General features: G+C 33.3%; 2 protein-coding genes across 3 annotated transcripts; both read left to right on the top strand.

Annotated features, from left to right (window-relative positions):
* The first annotated feature begins 2,620 nt into the window (after positions 1-2,620).
* Positions 2,621-6,864, top strand: LOC133689694 (gamma-tubulin complex component 3-like). 2 transcript variants are annotated; one of them, XM_062109685.1, is made up of 4 exons: positions 2,621-4,997; positions 5,178-5,618; positions 5,725-5,778; positions 6,034-6,864. In XM_062109685.1, the coding sequence occupies exons 1-2, from the start codon at positions 2,710-2,712 to the stop codon at positions 5,470-5,472; spliced, it is 2,583 nt and encodes an 860-aa protein (XP_061965669.1). In that variant the 5' UTR covers positions 2,621-2,709; the 3' UTR covers positions 5,473-5,618; positions 5,725-5,778; positions 6,034-6,864. The 2 variants fall into 2 exon arrangements, with proteins under 2 accessions (XP_061965669.1, XP_061965668.1); XM_062109684.1 differs by lacking the exon at positions 6,034-6,864 and having other exon boundaries at positions 5,725-5,974.
* Positions 6,865-11,791: 4,927 nt separating this feature from the next.
* LOC133690050 (uncharacterized) lies at positions 11,792-13,602 on the top strand. The gene is made up of 3 exons (XM_062110197.1): positions 11,792-12,884; positions 13,110-13,189; positions 13,315-13,602. The coding sequence occupies exons 1-3, from the start codon at positions 12,018-12,020 to the stop codon at positions 13,406-13,408; spliced, it is 1,041 nt and encodes a 346-aa protein (XP_061966181.1). The 5' UTR covers positions 11,792-12,017; the 3' UTR covers positions 13,409-13,602.
* The last annotated feature ends 6,377 nt before the right edge of the window (positions 13,603-19,979 follow it).

The raw sequence follows: 19,979 nt of genomic DNA, 5'->3' as shown, positions 1-19,979 counted from the left end.
AATTCAAATCCTTGATAAAATTAATGATAATGCCTATAAAACAAATCTACTAGGTGAGTATGGTGTTAATGTTACTTTTAATATGTTTAATCTCTTTTTGTTTGATGTAGCTGATGATTCATGGATGAATTTTTTTGATGAGAGAGGGGATGATACGATCAAGATTATATCAAAAGATCTATTGCATTTTCAAATTGGTCCAATTACAAGATCAATGGCAAAAAAGCTTAAAGATGCATTCAACAAGCTTATTCAAAGTATTTGGGCCAAGGTGAATTTTAAAGAGGCTACATATTTAACAAATGATTATCAAACCTTAGTCAATTTAATTTATGTATAAGAAGGGCTTGATTCATCCACTTTATAGGCTAATTAATTTCGGCAATTAAAGGCTTATATTTTCTAATGCATAGTTTTACTCTAACTTAATAAAGAATTAATCAAGCTTCATAGTGTCTTTTATACTTCTCATTTGCATCTCAATTATAGATGTTGGGTGAGGATTGATTGCTTATAGTTTTGGTGTCTCGGTATATGTTATCGTTGTGTCAAACTCAATCACAAGTCTAAATTTAGCTTTCTTGGGAATGGTCGATTTCTAGATCTTTATATTTTTAAGGTTCGTGTCACTCTTTGACATATTCTTCACAAGTATACACTTTTATGCAGGGTTGACATCATCTTTTCTACCCAATGATTGATAATGCAAACACGAACTACTTTCTATGCAAATTAGGTTCCTCATTTCTCGACTAATGATTATTTCTAGCCAACGTATCACTACCAATCATCCACTTCTCCACAAACAGAGTGAAAGACACTACACCCAATGGTGGACACTAACATTTTCTACAATTGTGAAACCCTACATATCCTGATATGAGTGTGACCAAGGTCTATAAATATTTTAAGCCACCATATAAACAAAAAAAAGATAATCCTCTCAAATTCAACAATTTTCTACACTTACATTTTCTCTCTCTCTCTCTCTCTCTCTCTCACACACACACACACACACACACACACACACACACACACACACACACACATATATATATATATATATATATATATATATATATATATAAGTATCATAGAGTCCTTTATTCCATAAAAGACTTATTTTTTAATGAATGAGCAAGCTTATAACCAAGCCCAAACATTAAGCACATAATCGAGCCTTCACATCTTAACCTAGAATCACAATTCATAAAAGCTTATTTTCTATTAAGAGTTTTTCCATAACTTCATACATAATAATCCATACATAACTAAAATTCAACATCCTTAATTGTTAAACAAATTTAATAGTTAGTTATCCTCCCACTCCTTCCTCCATCATGAACCCAACAAAACAAAAATTGCAAAATTGAGGAAAATTTGAATGCAATAGTATTATACATACCTTATTTTATATTATATTAGAGCATCTCCAATGCAAAATGCTAAATTAAAGAGCCAAATTGATAAAATGGCTTTTTGAATATTATAAATATAACTTTTTTGATTATGTGCATTCCAATGGTAAAAAGCTATTTAGAAAAGTCAATTATATTTTAATATATTTCATGTTAAATTAATTTTAATATAATTATATAACTAATTTAGATATTTTAATATAATTATGATGTTATTAATTATATAATTAATATGAGTAATTTATAAAAGTAATATAAAATTAATGAAGTAATATGAAAGTTAAAAGATATAATTTAAAATTAAATTTAAAATTTATTTATATGAATATTTTTAATTTTCAGTTTTATATGTTACTGTTAAAAATTAACAACAAAAGGTCTAAAAAATCAATATATATAAAAGAGAAAATAGAAAAAACTTTTAAATAAATATACTTTTTAATTTCAGCTAATTAACACAACCGATGTTATTAATTAATCGGAGAATAATTGATTCTTGTTTTTTTAAATTTGAGAGAAGGGTGAGACACAATACAAGATTTTAAAATTTACAAGTTTCTTTCCATTTGTTTTTAAAGAAAAAAAAACTGTTGGCCAACGACTATAAAAATAGCCATTAACAACGGTAATTTTATTTGACAATTTCTAAAAAAAATGTAGAAATGGCTTTGAATAAGTTGAATAGCTATTTTAGCTATTCATTTACTTGCGCCGTTGGAATTGTTAAAAGAAAAGCAAAAGTTAAGAGAATAGTTTTTTGAATTTAACTCTTCATTTAGCTCTCCGGTTGGAGATGCTCTTACAAGTAACTAGCAATTTATAGTTTTATTTTGAAAAAAAAAATATATATAATGAAAAATAAAAAATAATAATCAGTTCTAAAAAATAAAAATAATATTCCTATATAGATTTAAAAATAAAATTTTTAATTTCTCTGTAAGTATTATCATTCTTCATAAGGAAATACTTTACAAAAATCATGGCAATGCTATATCCCTTGAAATTCAAAAAACTATTTCTGCTTTTTTTTTAATTCCCCAAAATTTTAAAAATACAAAAATAAATGACTCATTTTTTTTCTTAATTCCAAATGTAAGAAATTAAGAAAACAATTTTCTTTCTTCATATTTTTCCTGAAAAATAAAATTTCATTAATATATATTATATAGACCAATTTGAAAAATACAAAAACTCCACATTTCCCCGCCCATAAAAAAAAACCCCAGACTCTCAACTCCCAATACCCTCACTCTCTCTCCTCTACTGCTCTCTAAAAAAAAAAAAAACAGAAATGGAAGAAGAAGAAGACGACCAGCAAAACATCCTAGATCTGGTCAAAGAATTAGTCAATCGCTTACTCTCTCAAAACCCTCAAAACCCTAAACCCCCAATTTCTAACCCTAACCCTAACTCTCCTGATTTCCAAAATTCTCTTCGCTACGCAATCCGCATTCTCTCCAGCAGATTAACCCCATCGATTGCCCCTGATGCCGCCGCAATCGCTGAATCCATCAAGCGTGGTCTTGCCACTCAAGGTAAATCTTCCCAAGCTCTCACTCTCGCTGAGTTATACAACAAATTTGCATCGAAAACGGGACCGGGAAGTATTAATAACAAATGGGCAGTTCTTTATTTGCTTAAAATCATTTCCGAAGATAAAAAAATTGCACAAAATGCTCCAAATTCCACGCTTTTGTTACCTAATTTGGGGTTAAATGAGCTTGATTTGAGCAATGAATCGCGGATTTCCCGTGATTTTAAGAGAAGGGAAAAGGGTTATGATAATGGGGTTTTGTTGGTTAGTAAAGATCCGGAGAATTTGCTTGAAATCGCATTTAGAGAGTTCGTTAATCTGGTGAAAGAGGAAAATGAGGTGTCCGAAGAAGTTTTAGTGAGAGATGTGTTATATGTTTGTCAAGGGATTGATGGGAAATATGTGAAGTTTGATGCAAATGTTGATGGGTATGTTTTATCAGATTCAATCAAGGTTCCAAGAGGTACAAGGGTTATGGTTAGGAAGTTGTGTGAGTTGGGTTGGTTGTTTAGGAAAGTTAAAGGGTATATTTCAGAGAGTATGGATCGGTTTCCAGCTGAAGGTGTGGGAACTGTAGGGCAGGCATTTTGTGCTGCGTTACAGGATGAGCTTTCAGATTATTATAAATTGTTGGCTGTGCTTGAAGCACAGGCGATGAATCCAATTCCATTGGTTTCAAAGTCAACTAGTTCGAGTAATTATTTGTCATTGAGGAGGTTGTCAGTGTGGTTTGCTGAGCCAACAGTGAAAATGAGGTTAATGGCTGTTTTGGTTGATAAATGCAGAGTCTTGAGGGGTGGGGCAATGGCTGCGGCTATACATTTGCATGCCCAGCATGGCGATCCATTGGTGCATGAGTTCATGAGGAGTTTACTGCAGCATGTTTGTTCGCCACTTTTTGAAATGGTTAGGAGTTGGGTTTTGGAAGGGGAGCTGGAGGATATTTTTGCTGAGTTCTTTGTTGTGGGTCAGCCAGTGAAAGCTGAATCACTTTGGAGAGAAGGTTACAGGCTCCACGCTGGAATGCTTCCTTCATTCATTTCACAACCCCTTGCTCAGCGCATTTTAAGGACTGGGAAGTCAATAAATTTCCTTCGTGTCTGTTGTGATGATCGTGGTTGGGCTGATACTGCAACAGAGGCTGCTGCTGCTGCTGGGACCACAACTAGAAGAGGGAGTCTTGGTTATGGTGAAACTGATGCACTTGAAACTCTGGTTGTTGAAGCAGCAAAGAGAATTGACAAGCATCTGTTGGATGTTATGTACACGAGGTATAAATTCAAAGAACACTGCCTTGCAATCAAGCGTTATTTACTGCTGGGGCAAGGTGATTTTGTCCAGTATTTAATGGATATTGTTGGGCAGGAACTTTCTGAGCCTGCTAATACAATTAGTTCATTCCAGTTGGCAGGGTTGCTGGAAAGTGCAATTCGATCATCCAATGCTCAGTATGATGATCCTGACATATTAGATAGGTTGAGGGTGAAGATGTTGCCGCATGGTACTGGAGATAGAGGTTGGGATGTATTCTCGTTGGAATATGATGCCAGAGTACCATTAGACACAGTGTTTACTGAATCTGTTATGGCAAGGTATTTAAGAATTTTTAATTTCCTGTGGAAGCTGAGGCGAGTGGAGCATGCACTTATTGGTGCGTGGAAGACAATGAAACCTAATTGTATTACTTCTCATTCTTTCACCAAGCTGCAGCATGCAGTTAAGTTACAGTTACTCTCAACACTGAGACAATGCCAGGTCCTTTGGAATCAGATGAATCATTTTGTTACAAACTTGCAATATTATATCATGTTTGAAGTTCTGGAGGTTTCTTGGTCTAACTTCTCAAATGAGATGGAAGTGGCAAAGGATCTTGATGATCTACTTGCAGCACATGATAAGTACCTCCACTCAATTGTAGAGAAATCTCTTCTTGGTGAACGATCTCAATCCCTTTACAAGTCACTATTTGCCTTGTTTGACCTTATACTGCATTTCAGAAGTCATGCAGATCGGTTGTGTGAAGGAATTTACGAGTTACAAGCAAGGTAAAAAGCTGTTGTGTTTTTGAATGATTTTGTTTTGTCAATGAACGTTTGCATGTTTGTTTTTGAAGTGAAGATCTTAATACTCATATCAATTGACAACAACAATGCTATTTTTTTAATATATCTTTTTCTTTTCTTTTATGATTGTGTTGAACCACTTGTGATTCCTATTACACGCAGAACCAGGGCATCCTCTTTGTCCTCTCAAGACAAGACAAAATCACAAAGGCAGACAAGAGATAATCCGTCAGAGCCTGGATCATGGTTTAGTGATGGCAGGAAGGCCCTGGAACAACGTGCTGGTGAATTTCTTCAAAATATGGGGCGGGAACTGGAAGAAATAGCAAAGGAATATACAGTGTTGCTCGAAGGTTTCTTGTCTCAGCTGCCTGTGCAACAACATGTTGATTTGAAATTCCTCTTCTTTCGGCTTGACTTCACTGAATTTTATAGTAGGTTGCGTCCTGGCACATAGCAAAGCTGTTAATACACCTGAGTTTAATCCAATTTGCAACTCAAGGCATGAACAGAGTGCAGTTATTTGCTGGACCTTAAGTGAAGAATTATGCAATGTCATGCTGATGCCAGGATTGACCTTTATGTTTCACTGCTTGATTTTAGGTATAGGAAGATTCTAGCTGCTCTATCTTTTATTGAATTATCACAATCAATAATTTTGTTTTAGCTTCTTTTCCAGGGGTCTGATTTTTATCTTTTACCTTTTCAGATTGTTTGTGCTCCTTTCTAAGGGTTTACGTGAAAGTTTGCGATCATGTCAGAGGTATTTTTATATCATTAAATGAGATTCCTAAAATCAGTGCAAATATTTGGATGTGATAGTCCAATTATTGTTGGTACTTTTCTTATTGTTGCAAGCTGTTTATACTGAGCTTGTGCCTCTGTATCATAGTTATGTATTGGCTAAATGCTAATCATTGTGATATATGATTTGGTTTTGCATGTGTTTGTTTTTTCAATCCTGAGTTCCTGATACTTGATACTTACGTGTTATTTGGGTTGTGGTGGCTGCATTTAGTGGTTGCTGCTATAAACATATCATAATTCCTTGTGTTGCTGGGAAGCTGTCCTTGCAATGAAAACTGTGGTCTTATCACAAGGGATTGTTAACAGGCCCATGCTATCTCAATATCCTTCTTGCTGGCACACGAATGAGCAAGACTGTTCATTAAATTATATCATCATAAAGATTTGGCCTTGTTTGATTATTACCTCTTGGGGAAACGCTCTTGTGCATACAACATAGATGGCTTGTGTTGCTGGAGAATTAGAATGAGGTGAAAGCAAATACCCAGTTGAAGTCTTGAAGAAAGATCAAAGTGACACCATAGAGACAAAGGAAGCACCTCATGCATGCTTGACAGGGTGCCTCCCATAAGCCAAAGAGTGGAATGGTGTATTATTCTTTCTAGGACTGGTAGCACTTTGGTGAGAGTGTCCCTTAGCCCTTGGAATATTTATTGAGTGTTTGCTTGTCTAGCTGAATATGTTAGCTTAAATGTTTCAGCCAGTAGTGTCGGTTTCATTTTTGTCTACCCAGTTTGACAAGTGATATTGCTATGTTATGAAGTTATAGAGAAGCATAAAATCAGCATGAGGTTCAAAATTGAAAAACATTCTACACTAAGTTAAGGCTTCATTAGCTTTTGATGAAAACTTGAAAAAAATGTATTTCTTTCTTCCTCCAGTGTCGTCCATAAGATGCTGCAATTTTTCAGAGAATCATAATGGGTTCTGCAGCATTGCTTTCTTTGTATATTTAACTCATCATACAGTTGAGCACCCTGAGTCTAACTGAAGTAGAAACTATTTGTTTTGCTACTATAAATGTTTTATTTGCTGCTGATCTTATCGTTGCAAGCGCTTTTCTCCCTCTTTTATCAAGTGTGGAAATTAGTGGAGCTTCTGTTCCCCCGAAGTTACCGTTAGCAGTTTTTAAGTGGTAAACTTTGGTGCATGGCCTTCTGCAATGCCAATTGGTCTCCCGAGCTGATAGCATTCAGGATGCAAACAAACTGGAAGAGAACAGCTAAGCAAAGTTAAAATTGGAAAGCTTGTGCTTGTCCTTTTGAGTTAACAGTTATGTGTCTGTCATAAAGCAATTGCTGCTTAAAAAATAAAAATAAAAATATTCTCGACTGCCTAAACTGTCTTTACTAACCAAGCAAGCAAAAAAAAAAAAAATAGTTCTACTTACAGAAGCAAACAAGGACAGTGAGATTCAGATTTCAATCATAAAAATAGTTGCAACTATTGATTTTCTAACACTCTTAAGTACCAAAAACCACTAATAGCAAGCCTGAAGGATGACAGCAAAGTCAGCCCTCCAACGAGTATTTCTTCCCTGTGAATGGTTGGAACTGTTCTTTCTTTGTAGTTTAAGCTTTGACATCCTCTGTTATGAGCTCTTTCAATCTCTTTCCATGTGCAAGCATGAACCATACCACCTCTGTTGGATGTTTATGAGACCTGATCTCTGATTCAGTGGCCGTGCTTGGAGCTGTGTTAATTGTTTGGTTCTCTTTTTCAACAGAACCTGAATCAGGTAGAGCTTACTCTGCAGCAGGTTTCTCACCCAAACGTCTAGAAAGATCTGTGAAAGGCGCAAACTTGTGCCATTCCTTGCTTGGCTCTTTGTTATCTAGATGAGGCACAAAATCAACCTCACAATCTGTATCAATAACGGAAATGGCATTAGATGGCTTGGTTTCAACTACATTAACTTGAAATTCCTTGTTATAGTTGACCATCCAGTGGTGAAGCAAAAAAAGCTAGCACTCAATGTCTCTTCCAATGCTGCTTTTGGATTAAGCATGCTTGAGAAATCCGTAGAGTGAGGTTGCAATTTTATGAAGGTTCCCTTTTCTATGGTAGTATTCTTCAGGCGCACAGCGTTGCCATTCTGCAGTTGCAAATTCTCCATCATCCAATCCGGCAAGAAGACTGAACCTTCCTCGGCAGTGAACTCATACACTCCACAATTCGAAACTCGTTCCTTCAATTAGTTTCGAATTTCAAATAGCATAGGATATTCAACTAGTGTGTCAAGGAGGAGCTCGAAAGCTGAAGCAGGCACGATGATCCGTTTCCCCTGCTCTAGGTGTGATTTCTCGACTACTGAGAGCGAAAAACAATGGTAAGTACTTTCAAAAGAATCATAATGTTGGCCGTATCGATCATAATATTGTGGAGGGGCCTGAGCAGTGTAATTGCTGCTATAGTTGTCATCGTTTTGTTAAGCTGATTTTAAAATAATATTTTAAAAATAAAAAAAATATTATTTTAATATATTTTTAAGCGAAAAATACTTTAAACCGCAATCATAATCATAATCACACTTCCACATATGCCCTAAAAGTTTTTAAGGAAATGCTTTTAAAACTAATATATGTTTAATATGATTGTTTTTAGTATTAAGTACAAAGATAACTCGTATTTTACCACGGGTCAGTTTGATTTCTCTGCAACGTAACAAAAAAAAACTTAGGCATTGTAAGCTTATTTAAAAAAGAAAAAAAAATCATGTTCATTCAATTATATAATAGAGAAAGGAAAGATAATAGATGGGCCAAATCTTAAAAGAAAAGTGATAATAATAATAGAAAAAAATATTTGTCAAAAGAAAAAATTACAAAGTTGAATTCCAAGATAACATAATGATAAAGGATAAAATAAAAAAAAAAGTCTTGAATCAACCCAAGTTAGGATACCAAATTTGCAACTCGGGTTGTGTGGCTGAACCAACCTCATAATAAACAAATTGAAAAAAAATAATGATGATCAATCTTCAACAATCCAAATGTAAAAGGTCGAAATAAAAAAATCAATAAAAAAACCCAAAAAATTAAAACATCTTTAGACTTGGATAAGGTCGTCAAATCTTATTGGATCATGAGAATTAGATAATATAATAGAAAGCAAATTGATGAAGCTTAATTTTAAAGAACTTGATTTTGAAGGATAAAACAGAAAAGATATAAAAAAACGACCCTAAAAAAATAACAAGGTTAACCAGCCAAACTTGTTATCCAAGTTATGAAATTGGAATGACCTAATCAAAAGAAACCGAAGAAAATTATAAAACTCAATTTTCAAAATAAACAATACTGAACTTATTTATGTAAATGTTTCTAATATTAATTTTTTTTTAAAATTTTATGTTTGATATACATGATTGAATTAGTATGATAATAATAAGAATTGTCTTTGATAAAAACATTATTCTTGGACTGAATATATACTTCTTATTTACAGGTTATGTTAAGTAAATATCAATATTATAGTACAACCACCATGACTCTTATTGCACGTGAGCGGCGTCGTGATGATTATCTTTCTGGATCGGGATCTTAAGTATATTTGAAAAGAACAAAGAATTCTTGTTTTTTTTTGTTTAAAAGGTTTAGAGTCACCACTTAATATTTTGGTTACTAAAAACTTTAACTGATCTTTAGAATCTGGGTAAGGGACGATAAAATTACTCTTAGTACACTCTACCTAAGGTAAGTTACATTATTTATTTGTCTGAATATTACTAAGAAATTATTGTGTTTTTCTAATTATTAGTCTGTTTATTGGTTAAAATAGGTCTCACCCTTGTAAGGTGGATAATGACTTTATAGGTTATATATAGTCATTTTAAAACTGAAATATATTTTTTGCATTTGTTTCTTTTAATATCTAGAATACATCTTACATATAAGTTTATAATTCTTTATATTAAAAATAAACAAATAGATTTTTTTGGTATTTTTAAAATTTAGGCCAAACCTCTATGGTGTTAATAAATTTGTTATTAAATTCATGATATATGCAAAATATAAAAAACTATTTTTCTAAGTTTCTTTTTGGTATTTTTAAGAGATGCTAAATTATGCTAAATATTTTATTTATATAATCCAAAACATTAAATATGAAAGGGTAAAAAGATATGAGAACCCTAAAATTAATTTTACAATGATCTTTAAAAAAACAGAAATCTAATTAAAATTTAACTAAGGTTGTTTTTGACAAAATACTGAAAAAACATAATACAATGCTAAAACAAATGTTATGGCAGGTTTCTCAATCATACTCTTAGCTAAAAATCATAGATTAGAAATTTATTTTAAGAGCATGTTTGTCAAATATGACTTAAGGACCCAAAACTATATTTTTTTTTAAGTAAATTGTCGCTTCACCAAACATGTTTTTAAATCTTAAAAGGTTTGGCTCAACAATATTGACTAGGCTTCTCAGCCTTGTCTTTGAACCTAAAAACATTGACACACACCTAGTACATAAAGATTGAAGATCACAAGGATGATTTCAGTTAAATCTTTTTAAGAAGATGAAAAACATGGATGGACCTAAGAATTTGATTTGAAGATAAAGGCTAGATTACAACAAATCAAGGGCATTGAAAGATGTAACATGTAAGATTGAAACAAAATGATGCATCATATAGGAAAAATAAACCGTAAATTGCTTGAATTAAACCCAAGATAGGACAAATCAATAGCAAATCAATGGCAAAGAATGGTAATGTATAGGTTTAGGAGTTGACTAAAGCACACAAGACAGGACAACAAATTATTTGTTACACATTTTGGGACTCATGATTTCTATTCTTTGACCTTAATGGTTCATTGTTTCAAAATAAAACCTCCTCCCTTACATCCACCATATTTGCTTTTCTAAGCAAACAAATGGAGTCAATGGAGGCATTGGATACTTATTGTCTCTTTTATAAACAATCTCATCAAAGGATAATAATAATTAACAAAAATAAAAACTTTATAAAAATAACTCACATCAATAAAGATAAGATCAATATAAAAGATAAAAACTCGCATATAAAAAGAGACCGTAAAAGTTTCTCTCCATCTTTATTGATATTGACTTAAAAATCGAATATTCTCTTAAATCTATTAAAAAACTTGTTTTCGATGATATTTTGATTTTACACATGCAGAAATTCTCACACACATATTAATTTAACTAGAGAAGAATTCCAACGTGAAGGTCAAACCCTATGGCTCATGGTGACAATCAATTAAAATGTGTTTGGCAATGTGGTAGTGATTGCTTTTCAAATAACCTTTTGTGCCGAAATACATACCAACAATGTTTTGTTATTTTTTAAAAATAATTTTTGATATTAACATATCAAAACGATCCAAAATGTATAAACCATATTAAATTTTAGCTAAAATTTTTTTTTTTGAACTTTTTAAAAACACGATTTGTACCGTATTTTCAAACACATTCATAGCCCAAAAGTGACCTCAAATGCAACATCGTCACTAATGTACATGAGTTATATATCTAACAAATACACTCATAACATGTAAATAGAAAATTATTTTTTCCTAGCCACAGCTGCAGGAGAACAAACTCACACTCCATCTGGCACTGTAGTTTAACAACATTTTTAAAAAATGTTTGAAATTTTTTAAAATTAAATTAATATTTTTTTATTTTTTAAAATTGTTTTGATATACTGATATTAAAAATAAATTTTAAAAAATAAAAAAATATTTTAATATATTTTTAAACAAAAATTATTTTAAAAAATAACTTATATTATATTCTTAAACATACCATTAACATGTAAAGGATAAATAAAATAAATTGAAAGAGGAAATAAATTTTCTTTTCACTGCAATCAAAAGTTAAAAAGCACAAGCTAATTAAACTCATCCTCTGTCTTAGCCAAAAAGGCCCGACGCCCAACCAACCAACCAGGTGGCAACAGTAACAATTACCCTAATAAAACTCAGTAAGGTCCAGTACTCTAGACCTTTCCAAAATCCCTCTTTTTTCTTGCCCTCCCTAAGCCCAAACCTGACCTCAAAAATTCTAGACCTTTCCGAATCATCAAGAACAAGAACAACTGAACAAGAATCAACCCTCCATCCATTCACCGAAACCACTGGTTCCCTCTCTTCTTTGAATCTCTCTCAGAAACCCAAAACGCTCCTTTCATCTCCTCCATTCTTGAATTTCATCAAAGAATCGTCAATGGCCAAGTACGGAGAAGGAGACAAACGTTGGATCGTGGAAGACAGACCAGACGGAGCCAACGTACACAACTGGCACTGGGCTGAGACAGACTGTTTAGAATGGTCAAGAAATCTCCTCTCCAAACTCCTCAACAACCTCACAATCCTCGACGGTGAAGGAAACCTCTTTATCAAAATCAACAAAGTTGAAAAAGTCGAGGGAGAAGCGTATGTTAATGTCCGTAAGGGGAAGATTATTCCGGGTTATGAGTTACACGTTGCTCTTTCGTGGCAAGGCGAAGCCAAAGATAGTGAAGGGAATAGTTTATTGAAGGTAGATGGATCTGTTGAAATTCCGTACATTTCAGATGAGAATGCTGACGAGGATCCTGAGATTCGTGTTACGGTGAAAGATGAAAGCCCAATTGGAAAGACTTTGAAGGATGCTATGTTTGCGAAAGGGAAGCCGGTGGTGGAGGATAAAGTTAGAGCTTACGTGCAGAGTATGGCGAAAGGTGGGCCAGCTAAGGAAGAATTGGAGACGAAGAAGGTGGAGAAAAAGGGGCAGCCGGTGGCTGGCGCATCGGTGAGGAAGGTGAGTGTGTCTCCGGTGGTGGAGAAGAAGGAGGTGAAGAAAGAGGGGTTTAAGACTATTAGTTTGACGGAGAAGTTCAGTTGTAGGGCCAAGGATTTGTTTGAGATATTGATGGATGAGAATAGGTGGAAGGGGTTTACACAGAGTTATGCGAGGATTAGCAAAGAGGTTGGAGGGGAGTTTAGTATTTTTGATGGGTCTGTGACGGGGAGGAATTTGGAGTTGCAGGAGGGGAAATTGATTGTGCAGCAATGGAGGTTTGGGAACTGGCCTGATGGGATTGTATCGAAGGTCAGTTAATTGTTGGTTTTGCTTTGAAATTTTGGTTGATTTAACGAACTGGTGATGAATAGGCGAAAATTGCTGAATTGAATGGATTTTTGTTTTGTTTTTTCTATCCATTTTTGTATAGGTACTTGGTTTTTTTTTTCCTGTGAGCAGGATTGTTTGTGAATTGTTTGAGACTGATTATAGTTTAAGATAGCTCAACTGAATGAATTTGGATGGTGATTGCAGGTAAGACTGACTTTTGATGAGCCTGAACCTGGGATTACTATAGTGAAGGTGGTGCATACTGATATACCCGAGGAAGACAGGTTAGTTCTTGTTTTGAAGTAGTAAAACTTTGTTTTTTAATTTCATTTTAGTCAAGTTTTGTTGGTTTTTTTTTTTCTTTGGGCTCATGGTCTTTCGTATTTTGTTTCTCCTGTTGTTCATGCAGATATGGGAATGAAACTGTGGTGGAGAATACTGAAAGAGGATGGCGGGATCTTATTTTAAACAAGATACGGGCAGTTTTTGGTTTTGGCATATGAATTGTTTCCGTAGTTTCTTTGAAGTGTAGAATTTCATCAATTTGTCTTTCATCAATGAAATTTGAATTACTGAAATCTGGGATTGTTTTGGATTTTCCAGACCCTCCTTGATAATTCAGTCCTTTTGGTTGTAATCTCATCAAACTGCTTTGTCATGGCACCCATGTTTTCTTATAACCAAAATGTTTTATCTAGCAAGCTTGTTATGAATTGCAATGTTTGATTTGTCAAGGTAACAAAACCTTTTTAACTGCTTCAAATTTCATGCTGTTATTTTTATGGAACTGGATTCAATATGGGCATGCTAGTTCCTTCTTTTGTGTGCGTGCACTCATAGGTGGTCTCCACAAGCAGGACAACATAATATAGCTAAAACCGTCTGTTGTAATTTATAATTTTATTTCTTTGTCAAGTAGAAGCAGTCATGTATGATCTGGTCTCTGGGATTTGGTTGTTGCTGGATGATTGGAAAATTTCTTTTGGTCTATTATGGCAGCGAAAACTCTTATCTTGAAGTGGAGGTTTTCTCTTATATAGCATGTTGAGGATATTTCTTGAGTTTGATTGCTGTAGGTAGAACAAGTTCTTTTCATTGTTTGGTTTCTCGGCTAGTAGGATCCTGTGTAGTTTGATATACAAAAGGTGTCCTTGATGCTGTTATGCTGGAAATCATTTGTTTATTTTGGATAAATGTGTCTAGAAGTTAAATGCTCAATACCATAGATCCGGAGCATGAATTCTGCAGTAGTGTTCCTTTTCTAATGTAATTTAAATTGGCTGTCTGGCTTGCATGCAAAGTTCTGTCAAGTAATGTCATTGATAATATAATGTAGTGTAATATGATGTGGTATTGATTTCTCAAGCATGCAATGCTATAGAGTATAGCATGAAATACATCTTCTGCATTGGAGATGAAAATGATAACCATGTAAAGATGTAAGAAATTCATGATTTTGGTGGCTCATGGCTGTTAGGAACACCTTTTTTCTATTTTCTGTTACGAAAGAGCTGTTGGGATAACATAGTGCAGGTTTTGAGGAAATAGGGTACTGATTCAGAAAGATTTTGGAAAACATGATGTATGTTTTATTTTTTTGTGGCATGTTGTTAAAGCATGTGAGAAGCGCACTGGTGATTTGGGTGTTTAGTTAAGAACCCATTAATGGTAACTAGATATAGTTTGGCTGGCTATCGGTCAATTTGAGAATGCTTTTTCTAGTTTTGCTCTAATTGGAGATAATCTTTTGCCTGGATTTATTAATGGAAGCCACATCAACTAGCTGTGAATTTGAGAAGTCTCGAGTTTCTTGTGAGGGAGAAAGGGACGTTGCTGACAAAGGTGCTTCTCAGTCTAAGTTATTTTATATGAAAGTTCATTTCTGCCATGGAAGAATGCCTTGTCCTCCTATTTTTGGTGCATGAGTCCTCTGTGAAGTAATCTTTAGTATTGTGCTGCAATAAACTTGGAAGCGGCTTTTCTTGGTGGTGATCAAGGATTCTTTTTAGGCTTTGGATTTTTAAAAAACATTGGTGCTGTCTTCCGTTCAGTTCTTATTTGCTTTTTCATGGTAAGCTTCAACTGTTAAAGAGTCAAAATGGCATGTAGCTTGTTTGCATGCTGAGATTGGGACGAGCATTATAATACTGTACTGAAGCACTGGCTATGAAGTTGTTATGTTGTGAACGATGTTACTGTAGTTGTAATTAATTTTTTAAAAATGTTTTTTAGAAATATATTCAAATAATATTTTTTAAAATTTATTTTTTACAATAATATATCATAAAATAATTTGAAGTATAGAAAAAAATAATTTTTTTTAATATTTTTGAAATGTAAAAATTTAGTGCAAGCTAAAGTAATGAAAAAATTATTTGGGAAAACTATAATGATTTCTAATAAAAATGAAAATAAAAATTTAATCAATTAATTTTATTAATTTTTTTATAAACATTTTTTTTGTTATTTTAATGAAATATTTTAGCATTGTTTTTTTAAGTAAAAAGTTGTCTTACAATTGCAAAAGTAAGTTTCAATTAAGAAAACTAAGAAACTTAAAAAATTATGGATAGATTGTTTTTACACATATATGAAAAACATGAGAACAATGAATTTGATAAGATTATATAAAATATTTATAAGAAAAAATTAATAAAATAGATAATTTATTCTTGTTCAATATTAACGAGTAAATTAATTTTAAAAACTTTTTTATATAAAAAAATATATTATTAAAAAAATAACTCCTTCACAAAAAACCATTATGTTTTAAAAAACAATAACATAATATTTTATTAGCAACAAGGGGTGTTCAAAAAAACTGATTTGCTGAGAAAATAAAAAAAACCAAAGAAAAATTAACTAAAAATACTGAATCTAGATGAAAAATCGATTAAACTAATTTTTAAAATCATAAATTTTAACAGGTCCGGTTCGATTTCAGTTTTAAAACTAAAACTAACAAACCAAACCAAACCAACTAAACAAGCCTAAAAGGCCGCCATATGTGCAGAGGTATAAATAATTAATTAGCCTAACCCTAACATAACCCACCCTCTCCCTTACCCTCACAAAAAGCCGCTGTCTGTGCAAATTACAAACCACCTCTTCACCTCAAAACTCATTCTTCTTTTCCCTTTCAAGTTTTCAACTGCTATGCATTCAAGTTTTCAAGTTTACATTCTCTTCTCTCTTCTCCATTTTCCTGGTTTCTCTTCTCTCTTTACTTCTGTGCAAGTCGTCGCGATCCTCCTCCATTCTTGCAGATCTATAAATCCAGATCTACAGCAGGCAGGACTTCTCTTCTCTCTTTACTTATGTGCAAGCTGTCGCGATCCTCCTCCATTCTTGCATATCTAAAAATTCAGATCTACATCATGCATGATAGAGTTCAGTTCTGTAACACCCCACCTCACCAACAAGATATTGTCCGCTTTGGGCCTCCCAGTTCACCCATGTCCAGAGCTTCCACCTAGGTCCCCCTCACAGTTTTGTTCTTGGCAGCCATGCATGACCCCAAAACGCGTCTTACTAGTTAAGGTGAGCATACATTTATAAGGCCCTGGCTCTGAACGCTCACTTCCGATGTAGGATATCATAATCCCCCCACCTTAAGACGAGCTGTCCTCGGTTCTGATACCAAATGTAACACCCCACCTCACTAGCAAGATATTGTCCGCTTTGGGTCTCCCAGTCCACCCATGTCCAGGGCTTCCACCCAGGTCCCCCTCACGGTTTTGTTCTTGGTAGCCACGCATGGCCCCAAAACGCGTCTTACTAGTCATGGTGAGCATGCACTTATAAGGCCCTGGCTTTGGACGCTCGCTTTCGATGTGGGATATCACAATCCCCCTACCTTAAGACGAGCCATCCTCGGCTCTGATACCAAATGTAACACCCCACCTCACTAGCAAGATATTATCTGCTTTGGGCCTCCCAGTCCACCCATATCCAGGGTTTCCACCCAGATTCCCCTCACGGTTTTGTTCTTGGTAGCCACGCATGACCCCAAAACGCGTCTTACTAATCAAAGTGAGCATGCACTTATAAGGCCCTGACTCTGGACGCTCGCTTCCGATATGGGATATCATAAGTTCTATTTTTTAGATTTTGCTTATTTGCTCCTGAATAATGTTTCGAACTCTTGTGAGGCTATTTGATTTGAATTTTTTTTTTAATCAGTGTATGTTCTTCTAGGTTAAAAAATAATTTTGATATAAATGTATCATAGGTTACAAGGTTGGCTTCGATGTGAAAGCATGGTTGCTGTTGTTGGGCAGGAATGTTAGCTTCATAATAAGTTCAAGTTTGCTGTTGATTTTGTTAACTTCATGATTTGTTGAATTTTTAGGTTTCCTGGTGATGTGATTAGGTTTCTCGGTTTTTAGCCAAAAAAACTAAATTTAACAGAACTGAACCAGTTCGGTTTGAACTGGATTTTGGTTCGGTTTGGTTAATATTTCACAAAACTAATATAACTCGGTTCGATTGGTTTTTTAAGTCTAAATCAAACTAAACCAAACCGTGAACACCCCTTTTAGCAACATGTTTTTTTTTTTCAAGTAAAAATCAGTAGTTTTGATATGTGAAAACTAGCTTAAGAATATTCTTATTACTAAACCATGAAAAAAAGTTCTCTCTCAAAAGAGATTCCCAAGCTCTTAACAAGTGCTTTTTCTAGTACTTTTAGATCAAAGGCAAAATTCTATATCTTCTGCATCAAACAACAAACAAAGTTAAATAATAAAAAAAGATCTTACTCTAAACAGTTAAACATTGAAAAAAGGATTCGGAACATAATTCAACAAAAGCTTCTACTTTTCTCTGATATTCATCTGTTCTTGGTTTTTGGAGGATAGTTTTCATACTAAGTTCTCCATCAATGATTTTTTTTTTTTTTGAGGAATCAGAAATTACTGACAGATTCATATATAGTTTTTATATATAGTTGTCATATGTTCTTAGTTTTTTGAACATATTAACGAGGGGCTCATCAACATATTAGAAATTACCTGTGAATGTTTTTTTGATAGATATTTTTTGTCTGTAATTTCATTGATAAAATAATCATAAATGGATTGTTAGTGTAAATACCACTAGAAATTTCCGTTGATAAAACGGTTAAATCCAGTAAGAATGAAAGAAGGAAAGTATACCAAACTGATCAATGGAATAATGTAAAATAAATCTAATGACTGGTGTTTAGGAGGGTCACTTTGTCGTAGAGTAGGCTCGATTCCGGAGCGGGAAAGACTTTAGAAAGTGATTCTGTTTCTGATTCAGCAGGCTGGAATTTGGATTTGCTAATTCGTTTGCTTCTCACCTCTGTTATTAGCAGGATTCAAGGTATGCACTCAAGTGGCAACTCGAATGACAGTGAAATTCTAATGGGAAATGCTCTGCTAAAAGTGGATTTTCTTATCTCATGGAAGAGGGTCCAATTGTAAAGATGGATAGTTGGTGCTGGATTTGGAAGATTAAGGCTGCTCAGAAGCATTAAGTTCTCAGTTGGAATAGGCTGCTTGCCGATGAAAGATATGAGGGTGCCATGGTTCCTTCTCCTTTACGTGCTAGATGTGGTGGTAAACCTGAGACTGTCCTTCGTGTGTTGCGGGGTTGTGAGAAAGCACTCCCTATTTGGCACAAACTTTGTCCTGCTGTGCAGCGTAACAAGTTCTTTGAAGAGGATTTATGCAGTTGGCTTTTTGCTAATTGCTTGCGTGGGTTTTTATTTGCACTTGCTGGATTATTTGGAAAAATAGGAATGCAGAGGAACTTTATTGGAATTCAATACTCAATATATGTTATTTAATATAAAATATTAACATGATTTAAATAAATTATGAGTGATTGAGAAATTGATATAAAAAAGCTCTAGATTGTCATGTTTTGGTGAAATTTAAAAAACACTATCACACATTGAAAATAAATAAAAATGGATAGTTGAAAAGTTAAAATTAAACTCAAGAAACACATAAACTTTTAGAGAGATGATGCCCTAAGTAAAGTATGCTTTAGATTTAAACTCACATACATGATGACTCGGCTTATGCTTAGGCTTAGGTTAGGGTAAAATAATATTTTGGACTATAAAAAATTATTTTTTTATCAATTGAAATTTGAACTTGGATCTAGTTCAAGAAGAATTTTAATAGTCTCCTCCAGAAATATTTTTAGCAAATTTGAATAATTTTTTTCATCTTAAAAAATTCAGATTTATAACCATTATATTCAAATATAATTCTTATTTCATGGTGGCCAATCAAAGATTGAATGGTGGGAATTAATTATTTAACATTTTAACATACAAAATTCACTATAAAGAGAGGGGGGGGGGTTTAAGCTAATGTTTTCCAGATTTTTATATACTCTTCCCCATCTTATATTGTAGTGTTATTTTTTATGCTTTGATTTTTTTTCTTGAATTTAGAGCTTATATTGAAAGATATTTGAGTTATATAAGTTTTTGTTGAAAGACCTTATTTGGAAGTATATTTAAACAAAAGTGGTGTTATTAAGATCTTGTGAAGTATATTGCAAACATCATAATTATACAAATAAAGAGCAATAAAGCTTTAAAAGATAAATAATTTATCATTGACAAAAACAAAAGTTTCATTAATTTAAAGTCCTTCAGCAAGTAAATATCTTTACTTGTTTTAATTTAAACTTAGTTATTTTTATTATTAGTATGTATGCTAAGACTTTAATTTTATATTAATTGCAAGCTTGAAAATATGCTTAATATGTATGCCAATATTGTTTTTTACATTGAAAGCATGTTTGCATTAAAAACATATATATATATATATATATATATATATATATATATATATATATATATATATATAGACATGTATGCACTCTAAACTTTCCTTGAATAATTTTTTTACTTTTTATGTTGTTATTATAATAAACTAAATATCTTTTTTTATTGGAATAATATATAAACTTTGAATTACAGTAAGCGGTAAGGTTGGTTGTGACTCATCGAATATTATTTCAGGGGTATTTGAGAATGTGGTAGCAATTGCAGTTTAAAATATTTTTTTGCTCGAAAATACATCAAAATAA

Source organism: Populus nigra, chromosome 3 (genome assembly GCF_951802175.1).
Source record: "Populus nigra chromosome 3, ddPopNigr1.1, whole genome shotgun sequence".
Taxonomy (NCBI): Eukaryota; Viridiplantae; Streptophyta; class Magnoliopsida; order Malpighiales; family Salicaceae; genus Populus; species Populus nigra.
The sequence above is the reverse complement of the archived record's forward strand: the minus strand, read 5'-3'. Positions and strand labels throughout refer to the sequence as shown.